A 15,496-nucleotide genomic window follows, 5' to 3' on the forward strand; every position below is an offset into this window, starting at 1 on the left:
TGGGGGGAGGCCAGCTCAGCCCACCAGGGGGTGGGGCTGGCTGGCATGTGGTGCTGGGGGATTGAACCGTGGTCCCTGTGCTTTTTTGCTAAGCTTGTTCTAAGTAGGTGCTTTAGACCACTGAGCCATCTCACCAGCCCCAAGACTTAGGTATTCTTTTACTTTGAAAACTGAAATGTTCAATTAAGTAAACATAAAATTAAGTAGTTGAGCACTCTGCTGAATTTCAAACATGCATTGTCACCTTTCATCTTCACTGCACTCTTGTAAGGTAGCTGTTATCTGAACTTCAAAGACAAGGACTACCCTTCAGTCCTCCATACAGTATTACATTTCACTTCATGAAATTCACATAGCTAAATACAGAAAGATAGACTGTATGCCCAGGCTCAGCTGTCTCCAGAAGCTATTGTTGCCCTTTATAACACACTACTTCTTAGAGAAAGCCCATTAGGAAAACTGGTGGATTTCCCATTTACCTATACTTAATTTTTATGTATTCAATTTTATTACATCACACTAACATTTTATCAGTGTTTTATTGTAAAACTGTTAAAGACAAATATTTGTGTAGTACTGTGTATTTTAAGAGAAAGATGTTCCATTGTATTTATGATGAAAGTAGTTTTCATTGAAGTACTGTGAGATTTCCCTGGATCTTGTTTAGTCAAGTACATGACTACGAGCTCTAACCCATAATTATCCAGGACTCTTGCCCCTTGCCAGTTATATTATAGGCTTTGATATGCTGTGTCAATCATCTGCTTTGGGACATGGCCTTCTCCACCAGAACACAGATCCCTCCTGCCTAAAGTAGTTTTCTATCCAGTCATTGACATGAATACACTGCTTATCATCTCTTTCTAAGCAATCTAAGCATTGGACTCAGGGCTGCAGACATCCTCTTTGGAGACGTGAATCCTTCAAGTAATGGACTGTTAGCTCCCTGGGTGATCCTAATTGCCATACCTTAATCAGTTAATTTTTAGCATGTGATAGTAAATATCTGTCCATCCTGATAAAGATATAAGGGAGGGTTCAAAAGAGATGGATTCTAATTCAGTAAAAACAAATTGTTATCGTGAAAGCTTTAAGATGTTCCATAATAGTCTGTGCTAAGTAAAATAGCTACTGTCTTAAACTCCATCTAATGAAATTAACATATTACCAGGGAAGATTTTGATATTAGTATATTTACTTTGAAGCCAAAATTAAACTAGGTAAAGTATTGCTTAATTGCTCAGTAGGAAAAGATTTATAAATTATTTTTCAAATAACTTTTTCTGTAATGTTTCTGGCACAAGGGCTGTCTTAGGGAACCATATAATAGCAGTTACTTACTTATATATATGAAATGTCAAACACATATACAGAATAAGAAAGTAGAAAAAGAAGATAAATGTATCACCTGTTGTGTCCTCGTTTCCAATTTCCAGATTAGATCCTGTGCTGAAAGGGAAACCAAGAAAAAAGATGACATCCCAGAAGAAGATAAAGGGAATGTAAAACAATGTGAAATCAATTACGTGTATGTATTTTCCTCATAAACTCACAGATCTGATAGTGAAGCACTTAAGGCATTTTTACACTAAAATACCTAAAGTACAAGAAGATATTGTAGATTCTAGGACACAGCGTTCAGGAGAATACTTTTCTAAATACTACTGTTTTCCTGTTACCCTGCAGGTTCACAAAGCTGAAATCACTTGATTACTCAGTTTTTCCTGTTCCTTTTTTTAAGAGTGGGGATTGAAGCCATATCCTTCACACTGAGTTACATCACAGCAACTTTTATTTTTTTATTTTTAGACAAGACCTTGCTAATTTGCCCAAACTTGCCATACTCCTGCCTCAACCTCCCAAAGTGCTAGGATTATAGACTTTTACACCACACTTGTCTCCCTGATCTTTAAGAGAGTTATGATAATGCTGTACAGGTTCCATCTGTGTTCAGAACATAAGATTGTGACTCATGTTGCCCAGTAAAAGAGAGCTTTGTAGAGCTATCCAAACAATGTCCTCTTCTTGATAGCAAATCCAAAATACCATCTTTGTAGTTGAAAAGTTGTTATTAAAGAAATACAGCCTGGGGGCTGGTGAGATGGCTCAGTGGTCTAAGGCACCTACTTAGAACAAGCTAAGCAAAGCAAAAGCACAGGGACTGCGGTTCGGTCCCCAGCACCACATGCCAGCCAGCCCCGCCCCCTGGTGGGCTGAACTGGCCACACACACACTAAATAAATAAAAATAAATAAAGTAAAAAAAAAAAAAAATTGATTGATTATGCCCTTAAAAAAAAAAAAAAGACAGCCTGGGGAGATAGCTCAGTAGAATATATGCTTGCCTGGCAAGCCTAAGGTCCTGAGTTCAATCCCCAGTACTTAAAAGAAAAAAAAGAAAGAAAGAAATACAATTAGATTTTTTTTTTAAGTGGGGGGCATAAAATCTTTTGTGTGTGTGTGTTTTAGGGAAGGGTCTACAGGGCATTCAGGGTCCCACTACTAGATTGGACTTGTAGTGATTCTTTTATATTAATCAGGATATATTTATAATCAAAGTTTAAGATTTCTTTCAACAAAGATACTTTTCTTTACAGAAAAAAATTTCAGAGTTTCCAAGACCATAAACTTAAAATCAGTAAAGAAGACAGTAAAATTCTTAAAAAGGCTCGGAAAGATGGATTTTTACATGAGACACTTCTGGACAGGTAAATAAAGATTTACAGTTTTCCCACTGTTTCAGGCAGCCAAGAAATAGCACAGATAAACCCGTGTTCTTTTTAACATACTATAATTTTCAAAATTTTTGTTTTTAAAATTACTAGGAGTGGACATCATAAATCTGGGAAAAGATTGGCAACAAAGAATATTTAAAATCAATAGTGTCTAAACTACTTACACACTTTATTGTAAGAAATTAGTTTTGATTGAAAGAATTTTACGAACTTGTAACTGTTGGACCCAGAGTTAGAAATTTGTGTAGCACATTATTATTTATTATTAGCTTTTTTTTTTTTTTGTTTTGATTTTGGTCTTTTTAGACAGGGTCTTGCTATGCAGTTCAGGCCAGCCTTGAATTCATTTTGCAACCCAGGCTGGTTTAGAACTCACAGCAATCCTCCTGCCTCAGCCTCCTGAATGCTGGGATTACAGGCATCTGTCACCATGCCTGGCTAATATTTATTTATATTTCTCTTTAAATAATGTCTTAGGTCAGTGGTGACAAACCTACGGCATGCCTGCCAAAGTGGGCTGTTGGTATCATTGAAAGCCCTAAAAAGTTTACAATCATGAGTCTTAGGTTAACAACATAAAAATCGACAGAGGCTTAGCTGTGTGCTTACATGTATAAATTGCAAGATTGAAAGAGGATTTGGTAATGTCTTCTACTCGTTCATGTCCTGTGTTGCAAAATTATTCTTAACCTTTCTTTTTTCATTATCACATAAAGACATACTTAATCATAGTTTTCTGTTAATTAGTTGATTGTGTTCTTAACAGAAACCAGTAAATGTAAGAATTCTTTTGAGCTGAGTATGTGAGTGTTATTATCTAATGAGAAATAAAAAAGTGGATATAAAATACATTCGGGACATGAACTCTAAAATAGAATAGGCTGTTTGTCCTGTCACTTTAGCATTGTAAAAACAGCATTTCTACCCACTAGCAATTTACGGCAGGCTTAAATTCACAAGTAATTAATTTTAAATTGTGTTGTGAATTGAAAGTCCTTATGCAACATTTGTTAATTTTAGGAAAAAAAGATTTCATAGGATTGCAATCAATTTTGTATAAAAGGAAAGTTGAATAGTAAAAATGTGTTGTAATATAGCAAAAAACTGAACATACAATTTCTAAGCAGGAGCTGTACTTAGTAGCATTTGACTCTATATATGTTGTCTCACACTTATACTTTTTGTCTTAAACAGGAGAGCCAAATTGAAAGCTGATAGATACTGCAAGTGACCAGGATTTTTGTTTCTGCCTACTCATTTTGCTTTTTCTGAATAAAATATTCAGTGGTAGTACTTTGTACAATTCTTGGGCTGTTGTGAAATTATTACTTAATAAAAATCTAGTGTCAGCAAAATTAATAAAATTTAAGATTTTTCAAAAGTTTACTTTTTAGTTAAAGGAAGTATTTCATATGGAAATGAAACTTACAATTCACATGTGAAGTACTACAGAATTCTTTTCTTGATTTCTTATAACATGTTAAGTGCTACTCTAAGAAATTTGTTTCCCATGCTACTTGTGGATGTTGTATTGATTTCTTGTCTGTATGCTTAATATGATGGATACGCAATACTGATAGAATGAAGTTTAAAACTGTCTAATCAACAAGTTAGGCTTTCAGTGGTGGTCCTCAGTTTTTCTTTGTAGTCTCAGGATAAAACCCAGGGCCTTGCACATGCTAAGTGAGTGCTTAGTCATTGAGTTCTACCACCTGGCCCTTCAAATATCAGAACAGGTATTTAGGCAAACTAAGAAATCATCTTTTAGGCAATAAGATAGAAAGTAGTATTACTACCAAAGGGCACATAGGCTTAGAATAGAGGGGCGGAGAGTATCACTCAGAAATCCCTAAATTAGGACTGTTTAGCCACAATGGATATATGTATGTAATGTTTTCATCCTGACTTGTACAATGGAATGAGAGCTACTAAAGAGGTTCAGACACTTAAGTGTTGCCAAGGTCTGTATTTCTAAATTCTGAACACAGTATTGTAAATGTCATCTTAATTCCAGTGAATGTTCCAAATCCAGATTTTATGTAAAATGCCTGGATTCCATGGGGAATTCTGATACAACAATGAAGTTGGCAGAGTGTAAACCATATGAAGTTGGTGTCTGTTTTCAAAAGACCATGTTGAATCTAATGCACAAGGAGTTAGACCTGGCCTAACCTTTCAAATCCCATGTAGTGCTACTCTATATTCCATCTGTCACCAAATGTAGAGTTAAATGGCTCCTCTACAAGCAAGGTAGCTAAGTACTAGTGTCCATTTTATGCGTCAGTTCTTACTGGAGATCTAGCTATAACTTAACTTTCTATTCTAATGGTTGGACATTCCCATGGTGCCTTTTCCTGCTGATTCTGATCTTTGGATTGGGACTATGCTTACTATTGGAATCCCCCAAAGCAGTAGGTCTTAATCAGATGCTGTCTTTAAGGGACATACCACAATGTCTGGATGCATTTTTATTTGAAACATTTAAGAGACAATAGGAAGAGGATGGGGATGTTGCTAAACAGCCTACCATTGCACAGGACAGCCCTTCACAATATGGAATTGTCCAGCCCAATGTGCCAGTAGTTTCAAGGGTATGAAAACTGTCTAAGAACTTCATCTGTTGTCTGCTTTTGTCAACTCATTCCTTTAAAAAAAATCATTCACATTATATCCATAAGAATCACTTAGGGCTCCTGTGGATTTCCAATATAGATTTCTAAGGTATACTCAAAAGATTCAAGCTTAGTATGTCGAGTGTTAGGTTTAAGTTTTGCATTTTAATAAGTACTCTAGGTAATTTTGAAGCAAGTGATAAGAACTATACTTTGATTTACTATGCCTTTGGGGGACTAAATCTTGATCCCAGTTGTTAGCTTGGTACCAGGGACCATCTGCTCACTGACTGGTTTTTTTCTGGAATAAACTGTCTGCCTTCACCTCTGATGATAGTATGTTCCTTACTTTACCTTCATATTATATTTTCTGCCCTTATTTCAATGAACAAGACTAGAAAAGGTCTAGGTCTTGACTAGAAAAGATTAAAGGAAAGCATTTCCTCTTTCATGAGTTTATAAAACAATGAGGAAAATACAGATAGTTGATAGTGTTCTTCTGGTTTCTCCTGTGACAGTTATACCAATACAGTCTAAGAACTGAAGTAAGTCAGGAGGAATGACAGAGCTTAAGAATGAATGCATCACTTTTGGCCGGAACCACCATCTTCCAGTAATTTGCCAAAATGACTAACCAAAGGAAAAGAGGGGAACCCGGTATATGTTTTCCAGGCCTTTTAGAAAACATGGGGTTGTTCCTTTGGCTACATACATGCGAATCTACAAAAAGGGTGATACTGTAGACATCAAGGGAATGGGTACTGTGCAAAAAGGTATGCCTCACAAATGTTACCATAGCAAAACAGGAAGAGTCTACAATGTTACCCAGCATGTTGTTGACATTGTAAACAAGCAAGTGAAGGACAAGATACTTGCCAAGAGGATTAATGTGCATATCGAGCATATTAAACACTCAAAAAATCATGATAGCTTCCTGAAACGTGTCAAGGAAAATAATCACTTCTCAATAAAATTATGGGAAAATAAATAAATAAAGGAAAATGATCAGAAAAAGAAGGGAGCCAAAGAGAAAGGTACCTGGGTTCAACTGAAACGCCAGCCTGCCCTTCCCAGAGAAGCACACTTTGTAAGGACCAATGGAAAGGAACTTGAGCTTTTGGAACCTTATCCTTATGAATTCATGGCATAAACTGGGGATGTTGCTCTGCCATTCAGTATCTAACTGGCAGCTTAAGTGTTCTAGGTCCTATGTAAAAATAAAATCATCCTGTGTTTTATGAGTGGTTTTCTTAGTTGAATAGGTATGTGTTGCCTTCTTACCTCAGAAATATTTGCAGCAGATTTTCACTGTACCTAGTAATTGTGTCTAGCCTTTACTCTTCAGTATTTTCTTGCTGAAAGATACTACTGAGGTATTGCGCAGATGTATACCCAAAAATTCAAATATTTATAAAATATTTATATTGGCTTGAAGTTCTTGTAAATCATCATGGGGAAAAGATGTATCAAAATAAATGGAAGTCACTTCAGAAACAAAAAAAAAAAGAATGAATGCATCTTTGGTGAAGGATGTAGCTCACTTCTTGCCAAGCACATGAGGCTCAGGGTTTGATCTCCACTGAAAAGAAAAAACATCTAAAAATTGTCATGTAGTCTATATTTTTCCATCTTACATAAGAATATAGAAATTCTTGTTTAAAGAATTACTGGGAGGGCCAGGGAGATGGCTCAGTGGAATAAGCGCTTCCCTGGCAAGCGCAAGGGCCTGAGTTCTATCCCTAGTTCCGCAAAAAAAAAAAAAAAAAAAAAAAGAATTTCTGGAATCCAGACAGTCATGCCTCTGGCTTAGTAATATGATATTAAAGGGCTAACCCAAAAGAAAAATTCTCAAATTTTTAGATTAAGTCATGTCAGTCATTCCATCTTGTTCGCTGACACACTATCACCTCTGCTGTTACACATACAGCAATTTAAAAATAATTATAGACATTGTATTTTTGTACTGAACTAGATTTCTACAGGATCATCTGGTTTAATTTGTGGTTGCTTTTCACTGATTGTCTTTTTTTGTTAAAAACAACAGATAAAAACATTAGAAACAATACAGAATTCCAAAAAACAAGACAGGAATTCAACAGTGGCTAATTAAGTATTGTCCTCAAAGTAGTTGTTCAGGCATGTAAAATGGGTCCAAAAAATTGAAGCATTAACTGTCCCTTTCAATAAACCAACGAACTGGTAAGACAATTATCTTCACTATCTCGTGCATGTATATTTTTTCCCTTCTCCTTTCCCTCATCCCAGTTGTTCTTTCCTTTTAAGCAGTTTCTTGCCACAATATCTGTTGTACCTTTCAGATACTATTTACTCTTGAAGGTTCTTACACTAGGAAGATAATATGATGTTTACAGATGCAGGTCTGATTTATTTCACTTGAGTATAGTCTGCTTTCATCCATTTATAAAAGCCTAAAGTTTATCATTCTTTATAGTTGAGTGATATTTCATTGTATAAAAATACCACATCTTTTTTATCCATTCCTCAGTTGATGGACATTTGGGTTATTTGTAAGATTTAGCTATGACAAATTGTGCAGCTATAAACATGGATGCACACATATCATTGGGGTATGATGTTTTCAGTTTTTCTGGGAAAATACCCAGGAGGGGAATAGCTATGCCAAATGGAGCCTCTAATCCCAGTTGAGGAATTTCCACATTGATTTCCATAGTGGTTGTACCAGTCTGCACTCCTACCATGGTGAAGAGGAGTTTCTATTTCCCCTCAACCTCTAGCAACTTGTTATTGGCTGACTTCTTGATAGCCGTTCTTTATGGGGTGAGGTGGAATCTCAGTGTACATTTTCATATATTTATTTACCATTTGTATTTCATGTGAGCTGTTTATTCATCCAAGATGCCCATTTTTTTATTGGGTCTTTGAATTTGGGGGGCTTGATTTTTTTTTTCATGCTTTGTGTTCTAGATAGATGTCCTTTGACTGAGGGACAGTTGGCTAAAATTTTTCCAATTTGTGAGTTTTTATTCTGTTGATGACTTTTTATGTACAAAACCTTTGCAATACGATGAGATCTCAGTTGTTTATTCTTTGAGGTATTTCCCATGCAGTTTGGTTTTTGTTCATGAACTCTCTGTCTACCTCTGTGATTGCCTCTTCTTTGAACATGTTTGCATTACACTTGGACTATATCCTGAACATGATAGAAACTGTAGATCTTGTTCTTCAGAAGACATTTTTGTTGAGTAGCCATTTAATTTGGCTGAACTCAAGCTCTAAAGTCAGTCTCTATGAAGTTTGCAACAGATGAAGTCTTTCATCAGTTCTCGTGGTTTTAAGTGGGACCTTGAAGTCAGCAAAAGTATGCCAAGTTCAAGGATCACTATGAGAATTGGGCAGTGTGGCTTCCTTCTGGAGGCTTTCTCCTCATCAGGACTTCCTCCTCAAGTTCCACATTCTTTGGTCACTGATTCCTTGGGTAGTAAGACCTTATGCCAGTGGAATGCTCTCACATTTTACTGATGCTTTTTATAATTGAAGCAAAGTAGGCCTCTTTTCTATTTAACATTGTTTCAAACTACTTCATATTACGTTTTATTTTCAGAGTAGGAAGTAATGACTTACAAATTAACATCTGCAGGTAGGTGGCTATCTTTTGTACAGTGTTTGCACAGCTAATGAGGTTTGGCAATCTTGTCCTAAATGCTCCTAGAGAAGAAAACATATAGCAGTACTTACTTACGTGTTTATTTTTCCATCCTACAGTTTTCTAATTCCTGTTGGTAGTCAGTGAACTCTTCAGAAAAAGAATTTAAAAAGCAGTACATATCTCTTTATTCTAACCAGTTCTTGATTTCTAACATTTCTCCAAATACGGCCTGACAAAGTTAAACTTATTTAATTGCATCTCTAATTGTGACTGTAATGCTGCACTCGGTCACATAGTAAAAATGGTCAATATTTAAGCTTCTAGTCCCATGTGTGTTCCTTTTCTGTATTTTCCTTATGCTTTTGTCACTAAGTTAGTCACTTCTTTTTTTTTTTTAATTTTATTTATTTATTTATGTGTGTGTATGTGTGTGTATGTGTGTGTGTGTGTGTGTGGCCAGCTCAGCCCACCAGGGGGCGGGGCTGGCTGGCATGTGGTGCTGGGGGATTGAACCGCGGTCCCTGTGCTTTGCTAAGCTTGTTCTAAGTAGGTGCTTTAGACCACTGAGCCATCTCACCAGCCCCAGTTAGTCACTTCTTATCTCACTGCTATATATATTTCCCTGTGGTTGTTTTTGGGTGTTCTGGGTTTAATACCAGAAAAAAATGAGCCAAGAAGAGACTAAGGCACAAGAGAATCTAAGCTTAATGTAATGATTTAGCAGGTCTTGAGTGCTCATTCAGTCTTAGGCTTCTGTGTATGTAAACTGCTATCTAAAGCATAACAACTTGTTTCAAATAACCAGTTGACTTTAGACTATCCTGGGCTTCTTTGTTCTTTTGTTTTGCTTTATTTTTATGATGCTGGAAATTGAACCCAGGGCCTTTAGTCCATGGTAAGCAAGCCCTTATACCACTCAGCCAGTCTCCCACCCAGTTCTAGGCTGTTCTTCAGCTCTTCAGACCCATGAATTCTACTTTAGGTTATCCTTAAAGCAGAGAAGCAGCAGTTCTGTAGGAAAATAACCCATACCCACACTCATGTTTCTTTGCTCTTTATTTTTAGTCCAAAACCTTAAATGCCTTCTAAAGAGTCCACTGCTGCCTGTTCAACCTCTCCAGGTACTATGACCTACTTTTATCTGTTTCTTTTACTACCCCAGTTTCATTCCATATCATTGTACTTCTTCCACAACAGTAGGTGGATAAGCAACAATCTGAACATCTAGCCAAAGGGTAAACAAAAGCTGGTCTTCATGGTGCATTCCTATAACTAGGTTTTGGGAGGCTAAGACAGAATCCCATAAGCCCAGGTGTTGAATGCCAGCTTGGGCAACAGACAGAAACACCTATCTCAGGCTCCCCTGCAAATGCAGCACATTTTCTTTTGAATCTCCTCTGGAAATGCTCCTTATTTTTTCCTAACTGAATTCAGATCTCATTCTGGTGTACCAAATTGGAGAATTATGTACCATGGCCCTAACTACTAATTTTGAAATTTCTCACTACCTTCATCTATCAAGACAGACTTGGAAATAAACTTTCCTTAAAAAAGAAGACATACTTGGAAACATACCATCCACACTCATGACCACTACACCTCTGCATTGCTTCACATCCATGTCCTGCAGCCTCCTGAAACCTGTTTGTCTTTCTCTTTGCTGTCTCCCACCCGCAATTTTAGTGACTCACCATCCAAACTACTGTAACCTTGTATTTACTCACCTTAAAAATTATATCACCTCAGCTCATCTTATCTTTTACTCCACCTTAAATTAGTGACAGGCAAGCTAAGAAACATACTGCCTTTGATGCTCATTCTTCCTGGACTGGAAATCCTTGTCTCTACTCCTTGACTCTTCTGGAGCATAACTATTCATTCTTTTTATCCAAGGCACTTTAAAAGACAAAAAAAAAAAAAGTCTAGGGTAGGGTGGCCTGGGTGGCATCAAGCTTCCCTTTCCTTGTTGCGGCACCATACAGTAAGCAGTTCTCACCTGTGCTGCCTGCTGCAATCCATGCAGGTTTCAAAGCAAGAAGACTGTCACAACTGTGGCACACTCTAAAAGGGCAACAAGCTTATCAAGACGAACGGGCATCACCTGGATGTGATCAAGAACTTCATGCTGCAATACAAGTTACTGGATCTTACCCTGCTTCTGAGCAAGTAGTAGCTTGCAGATGTAAATTTCTGGGTCCGTGTGAAGAGAGATCTTCAGTTAAGCTTTCCTAAGTCCATCTCCAAAGACCTGGTAGCCTTTTACCAGAAATATGTAAATGAGCCTCCCAAGAAAGCAATCAAAGACATCCTCAATTCAGTCTGATTAGACTCTGCTTCTAGCTGCTCCCATCATTTCAAGTCCAAAAATTGGAGACCTGGTGCCCATGTTCACTACCAGAAATCCTACCCCAATCCCATCATGAGGATCAAGGTTTGCCTTTGTAACAAGCAATGTGGTATTTAAAAGTTAAAAAAAGTGTAGAAATATATTTCCTCTACTCCCAAAAATCTGTTACAATTATTTAATTTTCATAGTTTACTTATAAACCTAGTAAATTATTAACATTTTAATGCATAACACAGTATTATTTAATTGTGTTCATAGTATATATATTAACATTTTCAATATAATAGAAATATTAGCTCCAATAAATTCCACATCTTACCCAGTTTCAATTGTATAAGAACTTCAGTTTTCTCATCAATATTAGAAAATTAATGATCAAAGAAATAAAGGGTGAGTAGTCACCTTACATTTCCGACAACACTTTCATTCTTCTGCCTCACTCCCCATTGTAACTCATACCCAAGAGCTGAAGGAAATGGTGCTTACAGCTCTACCATTTACATAGTAGAAGAAACAAATACCCACTGCACTGACTTTTTCTTGTTTTCTGGGAATTTCATCTCAAACTCAAGGGAAGGTGGAGAGTTTTGTGTTGATTTCACAGTGCCAGGTCTCAGTAAAACAACAGATCATCTACCATAAATGATACTCTTTATTAAAATAATCAAGTACCTAAAATATATTTAAAGTGCTACTCATCTGGCATAAAGTGTGGAAGGTATACATAGCTAACAGAAAAAGCAACAATCTTCTGGAATGAAGGGGTACCCAAGTTTGCCCTCTCTCACCTGGAAGTTTATGCCAAATCACACAGATCTGGATCTTCTGCTATGGCAAATTTCAAAAATACGGGAGGCCTGGGCTTGCTCAGGAAGAGATCTGACACCATAGCAGTTATATCTCCATGGAGGCAGTGATGAAATATGAATCTTACTACACAAAGGAGAGACAATCATTTTGTCTTTTTACTTGATACTGAATGGGAGGAAAGGGAAAAAAAAAATACTATCTCTAAGATGTAACCACTAGCTGGCCTCAGGTGGGTTTGTAACCCAAAATCACACTATCTCTGACTCTAAAGAGAGGGGTAGAGTACCTCAAAGAAGTGAATTCAAAAGTGCCCCACTTGGTTCTGCTTTAAAATAAATCCCACCAAAAAAAAAGAAAAAGGAAAATAAGCAGTTCACATTCAAACTATAGAGACACCAGACACCATCATCAGTGAAAGAAAGGGAGAGAAGCAAAGAGGGGGAGAAGAGGAGAGGGGGAGAGGGGGAAGGCAGGGGCAGACATTGCAGCCTTAAAGAAAAGTAAGTATTTCAGAAAAAAGGAAAGAGTTCGATGTGGTAGTGATGCATAATGTAGTCCCAGTAATTGGGAGATTGAAGCAAGAGGATTATTTGAGCCCAGGACTTGAACCTGGGCAACATAGTAAGACCTTGTCTCAAAACAAGACAAAAAACGATTGGATGAATTAAACAGATGAGACAGCCAGAGAGAATTACTAATCTAAAGGATTTTATTTTTTGAGGGGGGTTGGGACCAGGGATTGAACTCAGGCCCTTGAGTTTGCCAGGGAAGCACTTAGTCTACTGAGCCATCTCCCCAGCCCCTAAAAGATTCTTAATAGACTACAGTCTCAGCTGCAGAATCAAGGGAAGTATTACAAATGACAAGTCAAAGGGACAGCATAAGAATTTTATACAAAATAACAGACCATAGAAGAAGCAATAGAGATTAGAGGTAAGAAATTTTTCAGACAACAAATCTTTTTTTTTTTTTTTTTTTTTTTTGAGGTAGGGTCTCTCACTATGTAGTTCAGGCTGGTTTTAAGTTCATTTTGTAGCCCAGGCTGGCCAAACTTGCAGCAATCCTCCTGCTTCAGCTTCCCATGTGTTGGAATTACAGGCACGCACCACTATGCCCAGCTGAAACAATAGAACTTAAGGAGTCCCAGAGAATCCCAAATATGATAAATAGCAAAACACCCAAAAAAACTTAATGAATTGCATGGGGAAAAAACTGAAGGCAGAAAAGAATGGCCATAAATCCATAAAACTATCAATTCAGGTGATTTCTCACCAACAGGCATAAAGCCAAAATACAACAGAGGAGCATCTTCTATGACTTAAAAGAAAATAATTCTCAATCAAGAATGATATACTGTATGGAATTACCTTTCTACAAAGACCTAAAACAAAATAAAGACACTAATAAAACCTACATTCACCAGCAGATCATCAATTAAAAGAAATTATGTATTTTTAAGAAGTCTAAGCTGAAAGAAAGTGATCATCAGAGTTGGAAAATGTGGGGAGGGCTCAGCCTAAGGTCAGCAAGCTCCTTAGACTATCAAAGGCAGCCTCAGGAACAGGAAATACCAGAGGCAGATCATATAAATAAGTTGCCTTCTAGCTCAGTTGCTTGTCAGGAGGCTGCTGGACGTTGGTCTTCCTGTTAGCCACAGCACAAATACCTCTGAAAATATTCCACTGTCCAGGTGCTCAGGAAAATACTGAGACCTTGTACTTTCTACCCATCATGAGCATCCCAGCTTTTTACTGTATACAAATAAAGACCCCAAGGCTGGCACATCAATGCTGTCTTTCCATTGGAGGGCTCAGCCCCACTCTGCCCAGTTTTTTTTCTTTCCTATGTGCTTTGTCTTGATCTCCTGTAGCTCCTGTAGTCAGGATTCCATCAGCCACACTTGATGTGGCAGGAAATGAAGAGTAACTAAAGATACTTTTATTGTAAAGCTAAACAAAATTATGCAAAAGAATAAAATGCTTAATTTGTACAGGTTTTTGTAATTAAAATACTGAATAAATTAGGAGATACTGATTCAGATTAATCCATTATAAGGTCCTTAAAAAGTATACCAATTATATTTTTTTCCTGTGATTCTGCAGATTGAATCCACAGCCTTTACCCTAAACTATATGCCTAGTCATATATATCTGTTTTTGAGATGGAGTCTCACTTAAGTCACTAAATTGCTCAGGCAGGGCTTAAACTTGGCATCTTCCTGCCTCAGCCTCCCAGTGTGCTTGGAATTTCAGGAGTATTCCACCACGCCAATTCTTAAACTCTTCCCAAAAAATAGAAGCAGAGAATACTTTTCAAATTCTTTTTATTCGGCAGGATCACACAGATCAGTATCCTTGATGAACATCAACAAAACAATAAAAACAGCCAACAAAATAAGAAAACTAAGTTCAACCATCAGTTAAATGGCAAAAGCTATTTTCTCAATTCACAGAACCACCAAAAAAAATTTGTTTTAATATTTAGGAATAAATTTAACTCAATAAAAGAGTTCTACACTAGACACTATTAAACAGTGATAAAAGAGTTCTACTCTGGAAACTGTAAAGCACTAATAAAGGAAATTAAGGCAGGAAAAATAAGGGGCAAAACATTCCATATTCACAGCGTGGAAGAACATTGTTCAAATGTCTATATCACCCAAAGGCAACTACAGATTCAATGTATTCTCTACCAAACTTCCAATGATTTTTTTTTTCCAAATAGAAATAAGTCCTGAAATTCACATGGAACTACAAAAGTTAACAAACAGCCAAAGTAATTTTTTTTACAATGAAAATATACAGAGAATTTTATTCATATTTGATGGGAAAACAATTCTTTTTCACTAAACAGATACTTTGATAAGTATCCAAGGCTCAGCTTCTTTAATGAAAAACAGGAATGGGGCCCAATACCTCAAATCTGAATATTCTAAAATATAAAGGCCTGTATCTGAAGACTAAGAAGTCAACAGAAAGAAGACTCAGATGAACTGTAATGAAATTTACTGACAGCATATCAATGTGTCTAGTATGTCTAATTTGACACACTGGTATGAAAAGCCATCAAAGCTGAAATGGCCAGAAAGTTCTCTTACTCTAATTAATGTTTGGCCTCAAGTACAAGGCCAGACCAAACACCAGAGAATAAAAGAGAAGTACACACATCAATCTCTACTTATTTCTGTAATGGGAAAAGTCTTCATGTAAGTATCTGAAGTGGGTTCTTTCATATTTAAGGATTTTAAATTAATACCCCTAGTACTTTCATTTTTAATGTAGGAACTTGGCATTGTAACATGAAAGTTGAGTTTCGAAAACTATTTCTCCATGATGCTGTAGCATGTTTTGCCTTTTTTTTTTTTT

General features: G+C 36.8%; 1 protein-coding gene across 2 annotated transcripts in view; it reads left to right on the forward strand.

Annotated features, from left to right (window-relative positions):
* The window catches only part of Frg1 (FSHD region gene 1), a 31,452-nt gene extending 27,332 nt beyond the window's left edge, over positions 1–4,120 (forward strand). For both annotated transcript variants that reach the window (XM_004637226.2, XM_023722033.1), the window contains 3 exons: positions 1,437–1,528; positions 2,597–2,707; positions 3,929–4,120. In XM_004637226.2, coding sequence (XP_004637283.1) covers positions 1,437–1,528; positions 2,597–2,707; positions 3,929–3,965 — 240 coding nt within the window. In that variant the 3' untranslated portion in view covers positions 3,966–4,120. The remainder of the gene's footprint in view (positions 1–1,436; positions 1,529–2,596; positions 2,708–3,928) is intronic.
* The last annotated feature ends 11,376 nt before the right edge of the window (positions 4,121–15,496 follow it).

Source organism: Octodon degus, unplaced genomic scaffold, assembly GCF_000260255.1.
Source record: "Octodon degus isolate 3935 unplaced genomic scaffold, OctDeg1.0 scaffold00088, whole genome shotgun sequence".
Classification (NCBI taxonomy): Eukaryota; Metazoa; Chordata; class Mammalia; order Rodentia; family Octodontidae; genus Octodon; species Octodon degus.